Here is a 15,912-nt window from a genome sequence, read left to right as displayed (position 1 = left end):
TCAACTTTCCTTACTACTCCATATTCAATGTATGCCACCGTTAGACCTCTCTTTAAGATACGAACTTTGACTGATATTAAACTATCAATCTGTCTCACAGTTAACTTTCTTCTCAAATGTTTTAGTAAAGGTAGTGTACTTACGAATAGTTGGGCACATCTGCAAATATGAAATTCTGAGTTGGCCATAATTTAGATTCCAGAATGTCCTCTCCACTGAACACACATTGAGGTGACAATAGTCATGGGATAGCAATATGCACAATACAGAGGGCAGTAGTATCGCGTATGCAAGGTATTAAAAGGGCAGTGCATTGGCGGAGCTGTCATCTGTACTCAAGTGATTCAGGTGAAAAGGTTTATGATGTGATTATGGCTGCATCACAGGAATTAACAGACTTTGAACGTGGAATGGTAGTTGGAGCTGGATGCGTGGGACATTCCATCTCATAAATTGTTAGGGAATGCACTATTCTGATACCCAGTGTCCAGAGTGTGCCAAGAATACCAAATTTCAGACATTACCTCTCACCACGGACAAGGTAGTGGCAAACGGCCTTCATTTAATGATAGAGAGCAGCGGCATTTGCATAGAGTTGTCCGTGCTAACAGACAAGCAACACAGTGTGAAATAACCACAGAAATCAATGTGGGACATACAACAAACATATCCATTAGGACAGTGCAGCAAAATTTGCATTAATGAGCTGCGGCAGCAGACGACTGACATGAATGCCTCTGCTAATAACCTGACATCGCCTGCAGTGCCTCTCCTGGGCTCGTGATCATATCAGTTGGACCCTACACAACTGGAAAACCGTAACCTGGTCAGATGACTCACAATTTCAGTTGGTAAGAGCTGATCATTGACTTTTATTCACCTACTTGAGAGACCATTTGCAGCCATTCATGTACTTCATGTTCCCAAACGGCAATGGAATTTTTATGGATTACAATGCACCATGTTAACGGGACACAATTGCTCAGTGAATGATTTGGCTACCCAGATCACCCAACATGAATCCCATCAAACATTTATGGCACATGATCGAGAGGTCAGTTCATGCACAACATCCTGTACCAGCAACACTTTTGCAATTATGGATGGTTAAAGAGGCAGAATGGCTCAATATTTCTGCAGGGGACTTCTGATGACTTGTCAAGCCCATTCCACCTCAAGTTCCTGCACTATGCTGGGAAAAAGGAGGTCTGACACAATATCAGGAGGCATCCCATAATGTTTGTCACCACTGTGTATTTAAAAATAGGTTACTAACACTACCCCACCTACTTAGATATTATGTGATCTCTGCAAGTTATTCCACTGTGCAAATCACAATCTTCTTTTGGAGGTACAATGAGTAAGAAATTTACTTCATATTTAACTAATAGGAAACAAAAAGTCACATCAGATAGTTTACGAGGTGCATTCAAGTTATAAGGCCTCCGATTTTTTTTTCTCCAAACTGGAAAGAGATAAAAACATGCGCATTGTTTTAAAATGAGGCCGCATTCATTGTCAATACGTCCCAGAGATGCCAGCACCGTACGGCAGATGGAATATTACCGCCAGGCGAGAATGACAACTGTTTTAAATACTTAAAATGGCGACGTTTTCTTTACTTGAACAGCGTGAAATCATTCATTTTCTGAATTTGCGTGGTGTAAAACCAATTGAAATTCATCGACAGTTGAAGGAGACATGTGGTGATGGAGTTATGGATGTGTCGAAAGTGCGTTCATGGGTGCGACAGTTTAACAAGACGAAACAACCTAGGGCTCGCACAAGCCGGTCTGACGAAATGATCGAGAAAGTGGAGAGATTGTTTTGGGGGATCGCCGAATGACTGTTGAACAGATCGCCTCCAGAGTTGGCATTTCTGTGGGTTCTGTGCACACAATCCTGCATGACGACCTGAAAATGCGAAAAGTGTCATCCAGGTGGGTGCCACGAATGCTGACGGACGACCACATGGCTGTGTTGCCAAGCAATGTTGACGCGCAACGACAGCATGAATGGGACTTTCTTTTCGTTGGTTGTGACAATGGATGAGACGTGGATGCCATTTTTCAATCCAGAAACAAAGCGCCAGTCAGCTCAATGGAAGCACACAGATACACCGCCACCAAAAGAATTCCGGGTAACCGCCAGTGCTGAAAAAATGATGGTGTCCATGTTCTGGGACAGCGAGGGCGTAATTCTTACCCATTGCGTTCCAAAGGGCACTACGGTAACAAGTGCATCCTACGAAAATGTTTTGAATAACAAATTCCTTCCTGCACTGCAACAAAAACATCCGGGAAGGGCTGCATGTATGCTGTTTCACCAAGACAACGCACCCGCACATCGAGCTAATGTTACGCAACAGTTTCTTTGTGATAACAACTCTGAAGTAATTCCTCATGCTCCCTACTCACCTGACCTGGCTCCTAGTGACTTTTGGATTTTTCCAACAATGAAAGACACTCTCCGTGGCCGCACATTCACCAGCCGTGCTGCTATTGCCTCAGCGATTTTCCAGTGGTCAAAACAGACTTCTAAAGAAGCCTTCGCCGCTGCCATGGAATCATGGAGTCAGCGTTGTGAAAAATGTGTACATCTGCAGGGCGATTACGTCGAGAAGTAACGCCAGTTTCATCGATTTCGGGTGAGTAGTTAATTAGAAAAAAAATCGGAGGCCTTAGAACTTGAATGCACCTCGTACACAGTTTTCGTGGTGAATTTTCTTATAAGTAGGGCCAAATTAGTACTGGTGTTTCCAGGGTTCAATACTGGGAGTGCTCCTTTTCTTGCAGTTAATAACTTTTCACCTTAAAATTATAAAGGAGGAATAGTACTCTTTGCTGATGATGATTGCATCATCATAAAGCCCAACAGAAGTGTAACAGCAAAATGAACAAAAAATGAGATCTTCAGCAAAGTTCTCAGTAAACAGCCTATCATTTAAGTTAGAAAAATACAGTTTGTTTAATTCTGTACAAGACACAATGTAACAACAAAGTACAGAGACAGGAAATTCGTAAAACTGAATATTCAAAATTTGTGGGTGTGCATATACTATAAGAATTTGAAATGAAAATCATATATTATATAGCTTCTGAAATTATTGAATTAAGCAATATTTGCTCTGTGTGTAATAGGGTGATGAAAGCATCAGAAAGTTGGCTGACTTTGCATACTTCCATTCCCACTCACAACATATTTACTGTTTTATGAAGCTTGTTGTGAAACACCAGTCACAATTTGAAAATACTAGCAGCACTCAAACATTACACTAGGAACAAAAATAGTCTCCAGCATTTACAACTTAATTTTACTCTAGCATAGAAAGGAAGAAAGTATGAAGCCATAAAAATAACCAACCTCCTACCATGTAAATGAAATATGTAGGCAGAGAATTGAAATAGTTTTAAAAACAAATTGAAATCACTTATACTTGACAACTTCTATTCCGTACATGAATTTGTCAACAGATAATAGCAGTATTGGTCGGTTTATGTTCATCAAACTTGCCCATACGGTAAGTCTCCCCTGACCCTCGGTTCTGGGTGACTTTCCCGAAATCTACCCCTTTTCCTAGACCTCTCCAGTCCTTTTCCTTCGCCCTTCGTCCTTCCCTTTCAACCCTTCTGCCCAAAGAAGGAGCCACTGGCTCCAAAAAGCTTGCAAATTACAACAATCTTTTGTGTGTATGTTCTGCCGCCACTTGGTGAGTAGATTTTTTCTACCCAATTAAATTATTTTCTCAGTAACAGATTGTTTTCGTTTTTACATCAAACTTTATTGTATGTTAATTTAAATAGATTGATAAAAAATTATACTTATATTGTCTCCTGCTGCCGCTTGTCCAGATTATTTTTATCTCTCTAATTATATTAGTTTTCAAAAATTTGTTATTTTCATTGATCTACTGTATATTAAGATTGAAGTAAAAATCCAGTTACATCGATGGAAACCATGTAGCCATGTTTTCAAGAGAAAATGAGATATTTTAAAATTTAGTGACATATTCAGTAGTATAATGAGTAGTCACAAATATGATGCATAGAACATGCAAAGTAACTAAATTTCAGGGCACAAAGAGTGGTAATCAAAGTCCTGATGGAGAACATGATTTAGATGATTAGTACTGGATGGCATTACGTGGCTGCTCACTGCTCAGCATCTCTTCTAGTGGTGAGTAGCGATCTATTCTCACATACATATCATTTACAGACTCTGGAAATACTCTTTACCTATTTTTTGTTTGCTTTAACGCCATATTTTGTTTCCTTACGACTGAAACTTTATGTTGTATTTGAAGACATGCAAATAAAATGTTATTCTCAGAAAAATACTGGCGAGTTCTTTTAGAAAATGAATACGACATCAGTTTTACAATTACAGTAGCTGATAAACGCAGCATTTCCTGAGTATTTATTTATAGGTGGGCCCGAAACTTTGTATACGTGCAATTTATTTTGACTTATAACTTATAAAGCTTCTTTGAATACAATGTTTTGAATAAGTATGATTGGGGGTATACAAAAAGAGCTTGTATGTTTCCTTAACATGGGAGAGAGGCATGTAGAGCTAACTGTGACAAAAGCAACCGACACTAAGGTCCACACCTGCCATATGTAGTGTCTGGTCTTGTGCTTTGTTTACGGTCATGGCATAACATAAGCCCACCTGGAACTACATACATTTAAAGTGAAGTGGTAAACTGTTAGGAATAAGCAGGATTCAGTGTATAAAAACTCACTCGCCTGTGCCACTTCCCATCAAAATTTCCACTTCTATGAGGTCACATTGGAGAGAAGTAAATTTAAGACTCTGTGAGTGGAGGGTTTTGAGGAGTGAGATAATGCATGATGTTCATCATCAGAGTTACACTGCACTTCAATTTCAAAAGGAGTTTCCACAGAGCGAGTTAAACCTTGATGCTCCTGGGCAGCAGCAAATCTCACCTCACCAACTTCAGTGTATTCTTGAGACCACATAGTCCTCAGTCTTTTAGCCTTTCTGGTATATTCAGAAATACTTGACCATTTTCTACACATTTTTAGTTGTGAACAAAATTAAATCAAAATGTAGTGAATAAGTACCCCAAATTACAAAGCAAACTTAATAAGTTCATTGTTCCTAGCAAAGAATATAAATAAAATCTATTGATAGCAGCAGCACAATTTCAAGTTTTTAATACACCAAGCAAACTCAGTAAATCCATATATCCTAGACAAGACAATTCAATGTTCACGTGGTGTCGAAGTTGAGCGATTGTAGGAGGATACAAGATGACTTAGATATAATTTCTAGTTGGTGTGATGAATGGCAACTAGCTCTAAATGCAGAAAATGTAAGTTAATGTGGATAAGCAGGAAAAGCAAACCTGTAACATTTGGATACAGCATTAGAAGTGTCCTGCTTGACACAGCCACATTGTTTAAGCATCTGGGCATAGTATTGCAGAGCAATACGAAATGGAACGAGCATGCAAGGATTATGGTAGAGAAGGCGAATGGTCGACGTCGGTGTATTGAGAAAGTGTGGTTCATCTGTAAAGGAGACCAAATAGGACACTATTGTGACTTAATCTTGAGTACTGCTCGAGTGTTTGGGATCCGTAACAGGTCAGATTAAAGGAAGACATTGAAGCAATTCAGAGGTGGGTGGCTAGATTTGTAACTGAAAGTTTCAAACAAAATGCAAGTGTTACAGAGATGCTTGGGAAACTCAAATGGGAGTCCCTGGAGGGAAGGCGAAGTTCTTTTCAAGTAACAGCATTGAGAAAATTTCAAGAACCGGCATTTGAAGCTGACTGGAGAACGATGCTACTGCCACCAACAAGCATTTCGCATAAGGACCACAAAGGTAAGCCCCATATGGTGGCATATAGACAGTCATTTCTCCCTTGCTCTATATGTGAGAGGTACAGGAAAGGAAATGACTAGTAGTGGTACCGGATACCCTCTGCCATGCACGGTAGAGTGGCTTGTAAAGTATGTATGTAGCTGTAGCTGTATCCATAAAGGTAAGATAGTGATGCATAATTCTGTCAGTGATATAAACTTCTGAATATCGATCTGTTACTGAGTTAAAAGAAAAACTAATAGCACCATCTATTGGATCTTTGGTGTACTACAAAACTAACAGCACCATTTGTTGGTTCTTTGGTGTTTTACACCATGATGATTAAACATTCCAACTACTAAGCTGGGCTGACAATTTTAGATAAAACTTAAAATTACAATATCTTTTCTTATTTTGTGTTACATTTTTGATGAAATAAAGCTTATATGTTTTCCCACATTAATTTACCTATGAAAACACTACGAAAATTCACTTAGTAGCTTTGGAGATTAACACATTGAAACAGACAGACACAACAGGCTTACAGTTTTATTATTAGTAAAGATTTTGCATGATAGTTAAAAAAAACTACATGCATGTTTAATCATTTGAAACACAGCTATGGTAGTCCACTTGCTGCAGCAGAAATACTCTTTATACCTATATTCTACACAAACTGTCAGTTTCACTCCACAAGACCATTTTCAAGTTTCTTAATTAGAATCAGCCAGTAAAGCATGAGTCATATTTAGTAGTGCCAAAGTCATTCATATGTGATGGCATTACAGTACAAAAGTGTAATAAGCCCCTGCACTGGTCCCAATGTGTTTGCATAGTGTGCCACGAGAAAACACATATATAATAGTTCACTTATGTGACAGAAATACTTCAGCTTCAAAATGTAACTGCAAACCTGTACCTGGATACTGGTATACCCTATAATATTATATTTCAACACTGTGAAACAGAAATAAGCTAAAACAGTGAAACAATAAACCTGAAATACGATGTGGATACAGTCTTGGGGGCATAAAAGTGCATATATACATAATGTTCAAAGTAGCTATTGGTCCTTTGGGCAAGTTACAAGCTACCGTATGTCATTTTTCTGATTACTCTCTCTCTCTCTCTCTCTCTCTCTCTCTCTCTCTCTTTCCCTCCCTCAAATCAGTAGCATTTTTTCACTATAACTTTTGATATGTTATATTCTTGTCTCCTCTTCCCTCTCTTGAGATGGAAGAAGTACAGTAGGGGAGGGACTTTGTTGTTACTAATGCAAATTGTAATGCAAAGGTCTGTCTTATTACATTCTGGACCTCTTAGCAACTATTGTATTCAATGCTGTAAACATTATGTTAAAGAAAAGAAAGCCTGATAATCAAAGAAAAGACAAGGACACCCGAGAAAATGCGCTTGTGTCAAATGTATCCATTAAGCATAACAACATAACTCACAGGTTGTAAAGAATCGTGCATCTGTCCTGTGGTACCATTATCTCCCAAATTAATAGGACGTTCAGATCTTATTTTTGAAGGATCTTCATTTAAGTCAACATGAAAGAGGTAGAATATTACACCAAACATTGCAGGTCCGAGGCCGTTACAGAGCCCTCTCATTCCAGTTACCATTCCTTGTACTAACCCTGAAACAAATTAAATCTGTTACAGCATGGATGCTCCAGTTAACAAAGGACTACTGTCAGTTCACAATAATTGATTTGTAATTCTATCACAATAAATCAATGTAAAAAATTAGGAACCTGCTATGATGTTCAAGTGGTACTGCATTAACTACTTGAATTGGAAATTACTTTATTGTGAAGCGACTGGTAACCTAGTTACCTACTTCTTATTACACATGCCTAGTCTTATAATTTTCTTAACCCATTACATCCAACACATCTAATTTAATATTAAATCTCCTTAATACTATGATAATATTAAACAGTGCACGTGCTGATTGCAAGCTTTGCGTTTGTGACTTACAGCACAAGAAGATGAATTTTAAAAGGGTTAAAGTCAACAATAAGTAAATCTTGTACTGAATCATAAACATGCAAAACATTGGCTTCCATAACTAGAGATAGAAATGGAATAAAATTAAACAAATAAATAAATAAAAATAAAAACTGTTCTTGCAAACAGAAATGATCACATACTCAAAATGTTCAATAAATTATCTTTCTCCCAGAGGAATTTGAAACAAGTGGCTTGGCACTCTATCAACTAATTTCTTTAAGAATGGCAGATGTATCTGACTTCATGTAAACAATACACCTCTGCAGTTCATCTACACTCTCCATAAACACTACTGCACAGGACTTCCCACAGCCCACATCTTTTTTTTTTTTTTGGCTTCCCACAGCCTCCATCTTCTTTTCTTTTGAGTTTTGGGGGAATCATCTGACCATTTCATTGTATGAACTTCCTTCTGAAGAAATCACTCAATTGTAGTCCTGGCCAGGATAACCATAAATCTACTAGCAACAGTTAACTGAAACCAACTATGAAGAATTTTCTGGCAATGGCCTTCATGATGCCCATAGATAACGTCAGACTTATTACTTATCAATAGCTATATATATTGTCACTTTATTCACTTTCTACCATTCCTTAGTTTCTTCAAAATTCATGGAGGCATATTCCATCTTTGCAACTAAATGAAAGGCAACGAAACTTCCTGGCAGATTAAAACTGTGTGCCAGACCGAGACTCGAACTCGGGACCTATACCTTTTGCGGGCAAGTGCTCTACCAACTAAGCTACCCAACCATGACTCACGCCCCGTCCTCACAGCTTTATTTCTGCCAGTACCTCGTCTCCTACCTTCCAAACGTTACAGAAGCTCTTCTGCGAAACTTGCAGAACTAGCACTCCTGAAAGAAAGGATATTGAGGAGACATGGCTTAGCCACAGCCTGGGGGATGTTTCTAGAATGAAATTTTCACTCTATAGTGGAGTGTGCGCTGATATGAAACTGTGTGCCAGACCGAGACTCGAACTCGGGACCTTTGCCTTTTGCGGGCAAGTGCTCTACCAACTGAGCTACCCAAGCACGGCTCACGCCCCGTCCTCACAGCTTTACTTCTGCCAGTACCTCGTCTCCTACCTTCCAAACTTTACAGAAGCTCTCCTGGCGGAGCTTCAAGGAATCCTCAGAACCTTAGGCCCCTTACAAAACCTTTCACCTGACTCCATCAACCTCCTGACCCCACCAACACCCCGCACCCCTACCTTCTACCTACTTCCTAAAATTCACAAACCCAAACATCCCGGCTGCCCCATTGTAGCTGGTTACCAAGCCCCCACAGAACGTATCTCTGCCTACGTAGATCAACACCTTCAACCCATTACAGGCAGTCTCCCATCCTTCATCAAAGACACCAACCACGTTCTCGAACGCCTGGAGTCCTTACCCAGTCTGTTACCCCCGGACACCATCCTTGTAACCATTGATACACAAATATCCCACACGTCCAGGGCTTCGCTGCGATGGAGCACCTCCTTTCACACCGATCACATGCTACGCTACCTAAAATCTCTTTCCTCATTACCTTAGCCAGCTTCACCCTAACCCAAAACTTCTTCACTTTTGAAGGCCAAACATACCAACCATTAAAGGGAACAGCCATGGGTACCAGGATGGCCCCTCATACACCAACCTATTTATGGGTCGCTTAGAGGAAGCCTTCTTGGTTACCCAAGCCTGCCAACCCAAAGGTTGGTACAGATTTATTGATGACATCTTCATGACCTGGACTCACAGTGAAGAACAACTCCAGAATTTCCTCTCCAACCTCAACTCCTTTGGTTCCATCAGATTCACCTGGTCCTACTCCAAATCCCATGCCACTTTTCCTCGACGCTGACCTCCATCTGTTCAATGGCCAGCTTCACACATCCGTCCACATCAAACCCACCAACAAGCAACAGTACCTCCATTATGACAGCTGCCACCCATTCCATATCAAACAGTCCCTTCCTTACAGCTTAGGTCTTCGTGGCAAACGAATCTGCTCCAGTCCTGAATCCCTAAACCATTACACCAATAACCTGAAAACAGCTTTCGCAACCCGCAACTACCCTCCCGACCTGGTACAGAAGCAAATAACCAGAGCCACTTCCTCATCCCCTCAAACCCAGAACCTCAAACAGGAGAACCCCAAAAGTGGTCCCCCTTGTGACAGGATACTTTCTGGGACTGGATCAGACTCTGAATGTGGCTCTTCAGCAGGGATACAACTTCCTCAAATCCTGCCCTGAAATGAGATCCATCCTTCATGAAATCCTCCCCACTTCACCAAGAGTGTCTTTCTGCCGTCCACCTAACATTCGTAACCGCTTGGTTCATTCCTATGAAATCCCCAAACCATCTTCCCTACCCTCTGGCTCCTACCCCTGTAACTGTCCCCGGTGTAAAACCTGTCCCATGCACCCTCCCACCACCACCTAATCCAGTCCTGTAACCTGGAAGGTGTACACGATCAAAGGCAGAGCCACGTGTGAAAGCACCCACGTAATTTACCAACTGACATGCCTACACTGTGAAGCCTTCTATGTGGGAATGACCAGCAACAAACTGTGCATTCGCATGAACAAACACAGGCAGACAGTGTTTGTTGGTAATGAGGATCATCCTGTGGCTAAACATGCCTTGGTGCATGGCCAGCATATCTTGGCACAGTGTTACACCATCCGGGTTGTCTGGATACTTTCCACTGACACCAACCTATCAGAACTCTGGAGATGGGAACTTGCCCTTCAATATATTCTCTCTTCCCGTTACCCACCAGGCCTCAACCTTCGCTAATTTCAAGTTGCCGCCCCGCGTACATCACCTGTCATGCAACAACGTCTTTACCTCTGTACTTCCGCCTTGACTGACATCTCTGCCCAACCCCTTTGCATTTACGTATGTCTGCCTGTGTCTGTATACGTGCGGATGGATATGTGTGTGTGCGAGTGTATACCTGTCCTTTTTTCCCCCTAAGGTAAATCTTTCCACTCCCGGGTTTGGAATGACTCCTTACCCGCTCCCTTAAAACCCACATCCTTTCCTCTTTCCCTCTCCTTCCCTCTTTCCTGATGAAGCAACCTTGGGTTGCAAAAGCTTGAAATTTTTGTGTGTGTTTGTGTGTTTTTTATTGTGTCTATCTACCAGCGCTTTCTCATTTGGTAAGTTACAGCATCTTTGTTTTTTATATATATTTTTCCCACGTGGAATGTTTTCCTCTATTATATTCATATAATAATATTTTAGATATTCATGAATATCTTAGATGGAATAAGGATTTAGCTTAGTATTTTCTCAAATTATATTTAAGTTTCTTTAGCTGATTTCTACACATGAGCGATTACATAAAACTCTCAATTCCTATACTGAATCTTATTTACTAAATTATCTGGCATTATAATTACCATCTTTAAGTGTTAACATGTGGATAATTGTGAGAACCTGTACTTTGCTAAAAATATGACTCAGAATATAATATAGTTCCATGAACAAAGCATTTGTGAAACCATATACTTCATAACCATGCTGTACGTAGGAACATCTTGTTTGTAAAAACACTGATAGATATTCCTCCAGTATACATTCCGATTGTGCATTGTACTGCTTTAGGCCCATGTTACACTGTCAGGGATCTTTGACAAATCTTTTATAAAAGCTAAATTCACACACTAACTTTTATGATATGATCAAAGTACTCCACAGCACACTGACATAGATTTTATACAATGTAATTTACAACAGCCATTTGACAGTGTTATTTTAGTGTCATAAAGGCCTTAGGCAAAGTATAACAGAAATGTACTGATAAATTCTGCCATTATGGAGAAAATTTCAAAGCACAGACTTCTGTTTTGTATCCTAGGTGAATATCAGTGTGCTATTAGGAGCACAAAACAATATATATGTGACAAGAAAGTGAATTTCTTTTTATATGAATTTTATGTCTGCATCACAACAAGCCTGACATAAAGGCACTCTTTGGAGTACAAAGAAACACTGCACCTACATTCATACCTTGTTTGTCTGCATCAGAATGCATTGATACAAAGGCACTAATAGCAGGATATGTGATGCTAGAGATTGAAGCCAGGACCCCAGCGGCCCACATCATCCTGTTGATAACACAGACAATTTTAGTTAAAATTGTTAATCATCTATTAAGAAAAGAATTATACAAAACTTCTTTAGCAATTATAATTTAATATGAGATGAAATAACATTAGCGTCATTCAATAGCATGTACATGAAAAAAAAACATTAATGGAAAATTAAAAAAAACTTGGTGTTTCCTATTTCACGGACTCGTGACCTGACGAACAATAAACATTCAATTTTTGCAAACAACTACAAGATGCAATTCACTGATTTTCTAATCTTTGTCAGTTATTCCACTGAATCAATTCTGTAACTTCTCAGCTGATATTGTACTACTCAAATTATGAGTTAAATGTAAGTCCCCCATTACTGACTGGGTAGTCAGCTCAAAGGTCACAGGAAGGCAAGGGTATGGCATCTCCAATAAGACAAAGTAAAGCATTGCAGTGTTAAACCAACCATTGGATTGATGACAGTTTTACTTGTTGTACACACTGGATTCTGACAATCTCTGTTTTGTATTCTTCATATTTTCAGTCCTTTTCTTTTTCAATCAAATTTTTGTTATCTCATCTCATGTTCAAAAAATTTCCAAATAGCCACCCCCCTTTTCCCCTGGATAGCTTACTTACATAAACAGCACATGTGAAAAATTGATGACAGTATAGATTTACTTCATAACAAATAACACTTCTGCATGTTAATGACAACAAATGGCATGCAAAAAGAAACTTTTTTGTGTTAAAGTTTATAGCTTTATCCAGTTTCACTAACCATGTTTGTGAGCCGAATCCGTACCACATTAGTTGCAACATTTCAAACACAAGACCAACAATAATTGTATGCTTACTGCCCAAAGAACGCATTAGGAATCCTAAAATTATCTGCGCACCAACAGACAGTATACCCACTGTGGCAATAAAGACAGCGACCATTACAACACTAAAATCCATCACCTGGAAATCAAACAGAGCAAAATTAGTAAAAAAAGATAAATCACTTTGAGTTGGTTTTTATAAAACAGTCAAACATGATTAAGGTTTCAAAACATCCATGACATAACAATCAGACAAAAATTAAAATTTATACTTGTCTCCTTACATTTCTATGGTGAAATGGATTTTTAAATACAAATCTGTGAAAGAAATAATGAAGTTTGGTCAGTGCGTCCATTACAGTATTCCACTGAAATGTATTAACAGCAATGAGACATAGGCACAGTACTTAAATACAGTCAATAGATGGCAAAATTAACATCATTAACTTATGCAAGTAATTGTTCTTCAGGCATTCTGCACAAGATGAAAGGAAGTACATTGTAACTCAAAACTTTTTATAAAGGCCCCACAAAACTTCATGAATGAAACTTGACTTAATTCCTTTGGCCCCTATGGGGACATAGGGCATCCATCTCTGTCTTTGGCCATTTGCCTCAATTCTGCCCCGGTCTTGCCTACTCTTTTTGCTTCCCCTTCCATTGTCCTCTTCCATGTGCCCCTTGGTCTTCCTCTCTTCCTTGTTCCTTGGGGATTCCACTCCAATGCTTTTTTCTCGATGGTTCCATGTGGTTTTCTCAAGTTGTGCCCCAACCAACCCCACTTTCTCTCTCATATCTGGTCTTCTATAGGTATCGGGTTTGTTATTCGCCAGAGATCCTCATTACATATTTTTTCTGGCCACCAGATATTCATGATGCATCGAAGACATCTATTTATGAAGCTTCACGAATGAAAAGTGTGGACGAAATTATTATGATAATTGCCTTAACATACACTGTAGATTTGTATTTAATTCAAGAAGAGAACTGTATCTTAGAGCTTCTTCAAACAACATTATTTTTTCAACAGTCTGGTGAGTTTTGGTTACAGCAAATATTTTTTGGTAACTTATTAATATTTTTGTAAAATTCTCACTTTATAATTAAAGTTCCAGTTTCAAAATGGTGTAAAAAAAAAGAACCACTGCCCAGAATGGCTTCAATTTCAATGGAATATCTCTGAAGAAGGGGGAAATGTTATCGAAAGAAAAAAATTAATGAAAGTTTTACCATTAGATGGTGCTCTCAGTGGCAGGATACGAAAAATAAGAGATACAGTATACACAACTGTTCCTCAGTTTGCGTGTGAGACGCTTGGCATGACTGTCTCAATGCAGGATTGCATGGCACTGGTGAAGTTTTTTTACAAGAACAGTGACTGTGTGCCAATAGCTCTACAGAAGTTCTGGAAACATAAGGGTATGAAAAAAGGTGTTGGTCCAATTCCTACAAGAGTCTAGTGAAAATTATTACAAAATTTGAAGAGACAGGTTCTTTTGCAATGCAGAGTGGCAGAGGGAGGAAAACAACTACTCTGACATCAGTAGAAGACATGGCCACAGCATTGCAGGTGGAACTGTGCAGTGGCATGCAAAGCTGCAGTGTACACAAATTATCAGAACTTTGCACATACCTGTGAGCACGACACACAAAATTCTACAAAACATCCTGCATTGCTGTCCATACAAAATTACCCTTGTTCAGCAGTTGCTTCATGTTGACCTGCCAATATGGAAAATGTTTGCGTTACAATTTCTTCCTTTCATGGAAATGGACAATGAATAGCCATGGAACATTCTATGGACAGACAAAACCCTCTTCCATCTCCAAGGACACGTCAATATACAGAACTGCAGAATATGGGCAATGGAAAATCAGCTCACATATCAACTAGGACATGCTCATTCTGCAAAGGTAACTGTGTGGTGCAGGTTGGTGATATTGTTTAACATAGAGCCATAGTTTTGTCACGGAGATGGGTCCTGCGGGACCTGTTACCTGTTCCGTCACTCATACACGCTATGAGCGTGTTTTGAGCACCCACATCATTCCAACCTTACAACAGCATGGATGTGAGGGTAGGACCATTTTTATGCAAGATGAAACTCTCTACACACTGCACAGCCAATGAATCAGCTGCTACAGAGGTATTTTAGAAATGCTAGAATTATCAGCCATCACTTCTCTACAGCCTGGCCATCCAGATCACCTGATCTTAATCCATATGACATCTGGCTGTGGGGTTATCTGAAATATGGAGTGTTCAGTGCACTGATTACAAATGCAGCTGGACTGAAGATGCACAATGCATTCTGAATGTGACCCCTGAGATACTCGGATCTGTTGTAGAACATGCTGTTTCTCAATTTCAACTTGTGGAAAGAAAATGGTGGACAGCATGTGGAACACATATTGCAAAAGTCTCATGACAATTAGGAACAATTTCAGTGTTGCTTTTTTTTGTGGTTTTTGGCCTCTGGAAAATTAAAAATCAATTTCTACCATCCCATGTGGTATGACCTAGCCTGAGTGAAAGGGCTTACCTAACTAACAGCAGCACACCTGACAAATGTCAAACATATACGGTCATGAATGGTTGGTTGGTGCAACTCACACCACAGCTGTCATAATGTGATTCATCTGTCAGTTGTAGCTGAGCCCATTTATGTTATGATGCACTGTGGGAATTTTTAAAAATTTTTTTTTCTATGACACTTTCCACTTTTTCTATAACATTCTGTTCAAATTTGATGTCATTCTGAGCAGCAGTTCTTTTTTAGAGCAGTTTGAAACTGAAACTTTAATAATGATCACCCTGTATATTAATGGAAATAACATTTGCATTGAGCCGAAGAAACTGGTAACATCTATGGTATTCAATGAGAGCAGCGACCTACATCTGCACCTAAGTTTCTGGATGTTACTGTTTGCAAATCATGAGCTTGAGACCTCAATAAATATAAATAACAGTGTTGAGAAAAAGTATTGTAGTTAGGAAAAGTTCATCAATCACCATGACATTACATATATTATATGCTCTATTATATCAAAAGTGACCAAAAAATGCAGGCGAAAACATGAAGACTCATTAATAATTTCAGGAACACAGCCAGCATGTATTATTACAAACACTTGAAAGAAACGCAAGAGAATTT

The 15,912-nt window shown here is 39.3% G+C and overlaps 1 protein-coding gene across 1 annotated transcript in view; it reads right to left on the bottom strand.

The window, feature by feature from the left end:
- Nucleotides 1-15,912, bottom strand: part of LOC126183220 (hippocampus abundant transcript 1 protein) — a 122,534-nt gene that overhangs the window by 27,439 nt on the left and 79,183 nt on the right. Inside the window, exons 8-10 of the mRNA XM_049925002.1 lie at nucleotides 12,715-12,896; nucleotides 11,860-11,957; nucleotides 7,287-7,474 (exon numbers count right to left, since the gene is read on the bottom strand). Coding sequence (XP_049780959.1) covers nucleotides 7,287-7,474; nucleotides 11,860-11,957; nucleotides 12,715-12,896 — 468 coding nt within the window. The remainder of the gene's footprint in view (nucleotides 1-7,286; nucleotides 7,475-11,859; nucleotides 11,958-12,714; nucleotides 12,897-15,912) is intronic.

This window comes from Schistocerca cancellata, chromosome 4 (assembly GCF_023864275.1).
Source record: "Schistocerca cancellata isolate TAMUIC-IGC-003103 chromosome 4, iqSchCanc2.1, whole genome shotgun sequence".
Classification (NCBI taxonomy): Eukaryota; Metazoa; Arthropoda; class Insecta; order Orthoptera; family Acrididae; genus Schistocerca; species Schistocerca cancellata.
This window is presented reverse-complemented; position numbering and strand designations above follow the sequence as displayed.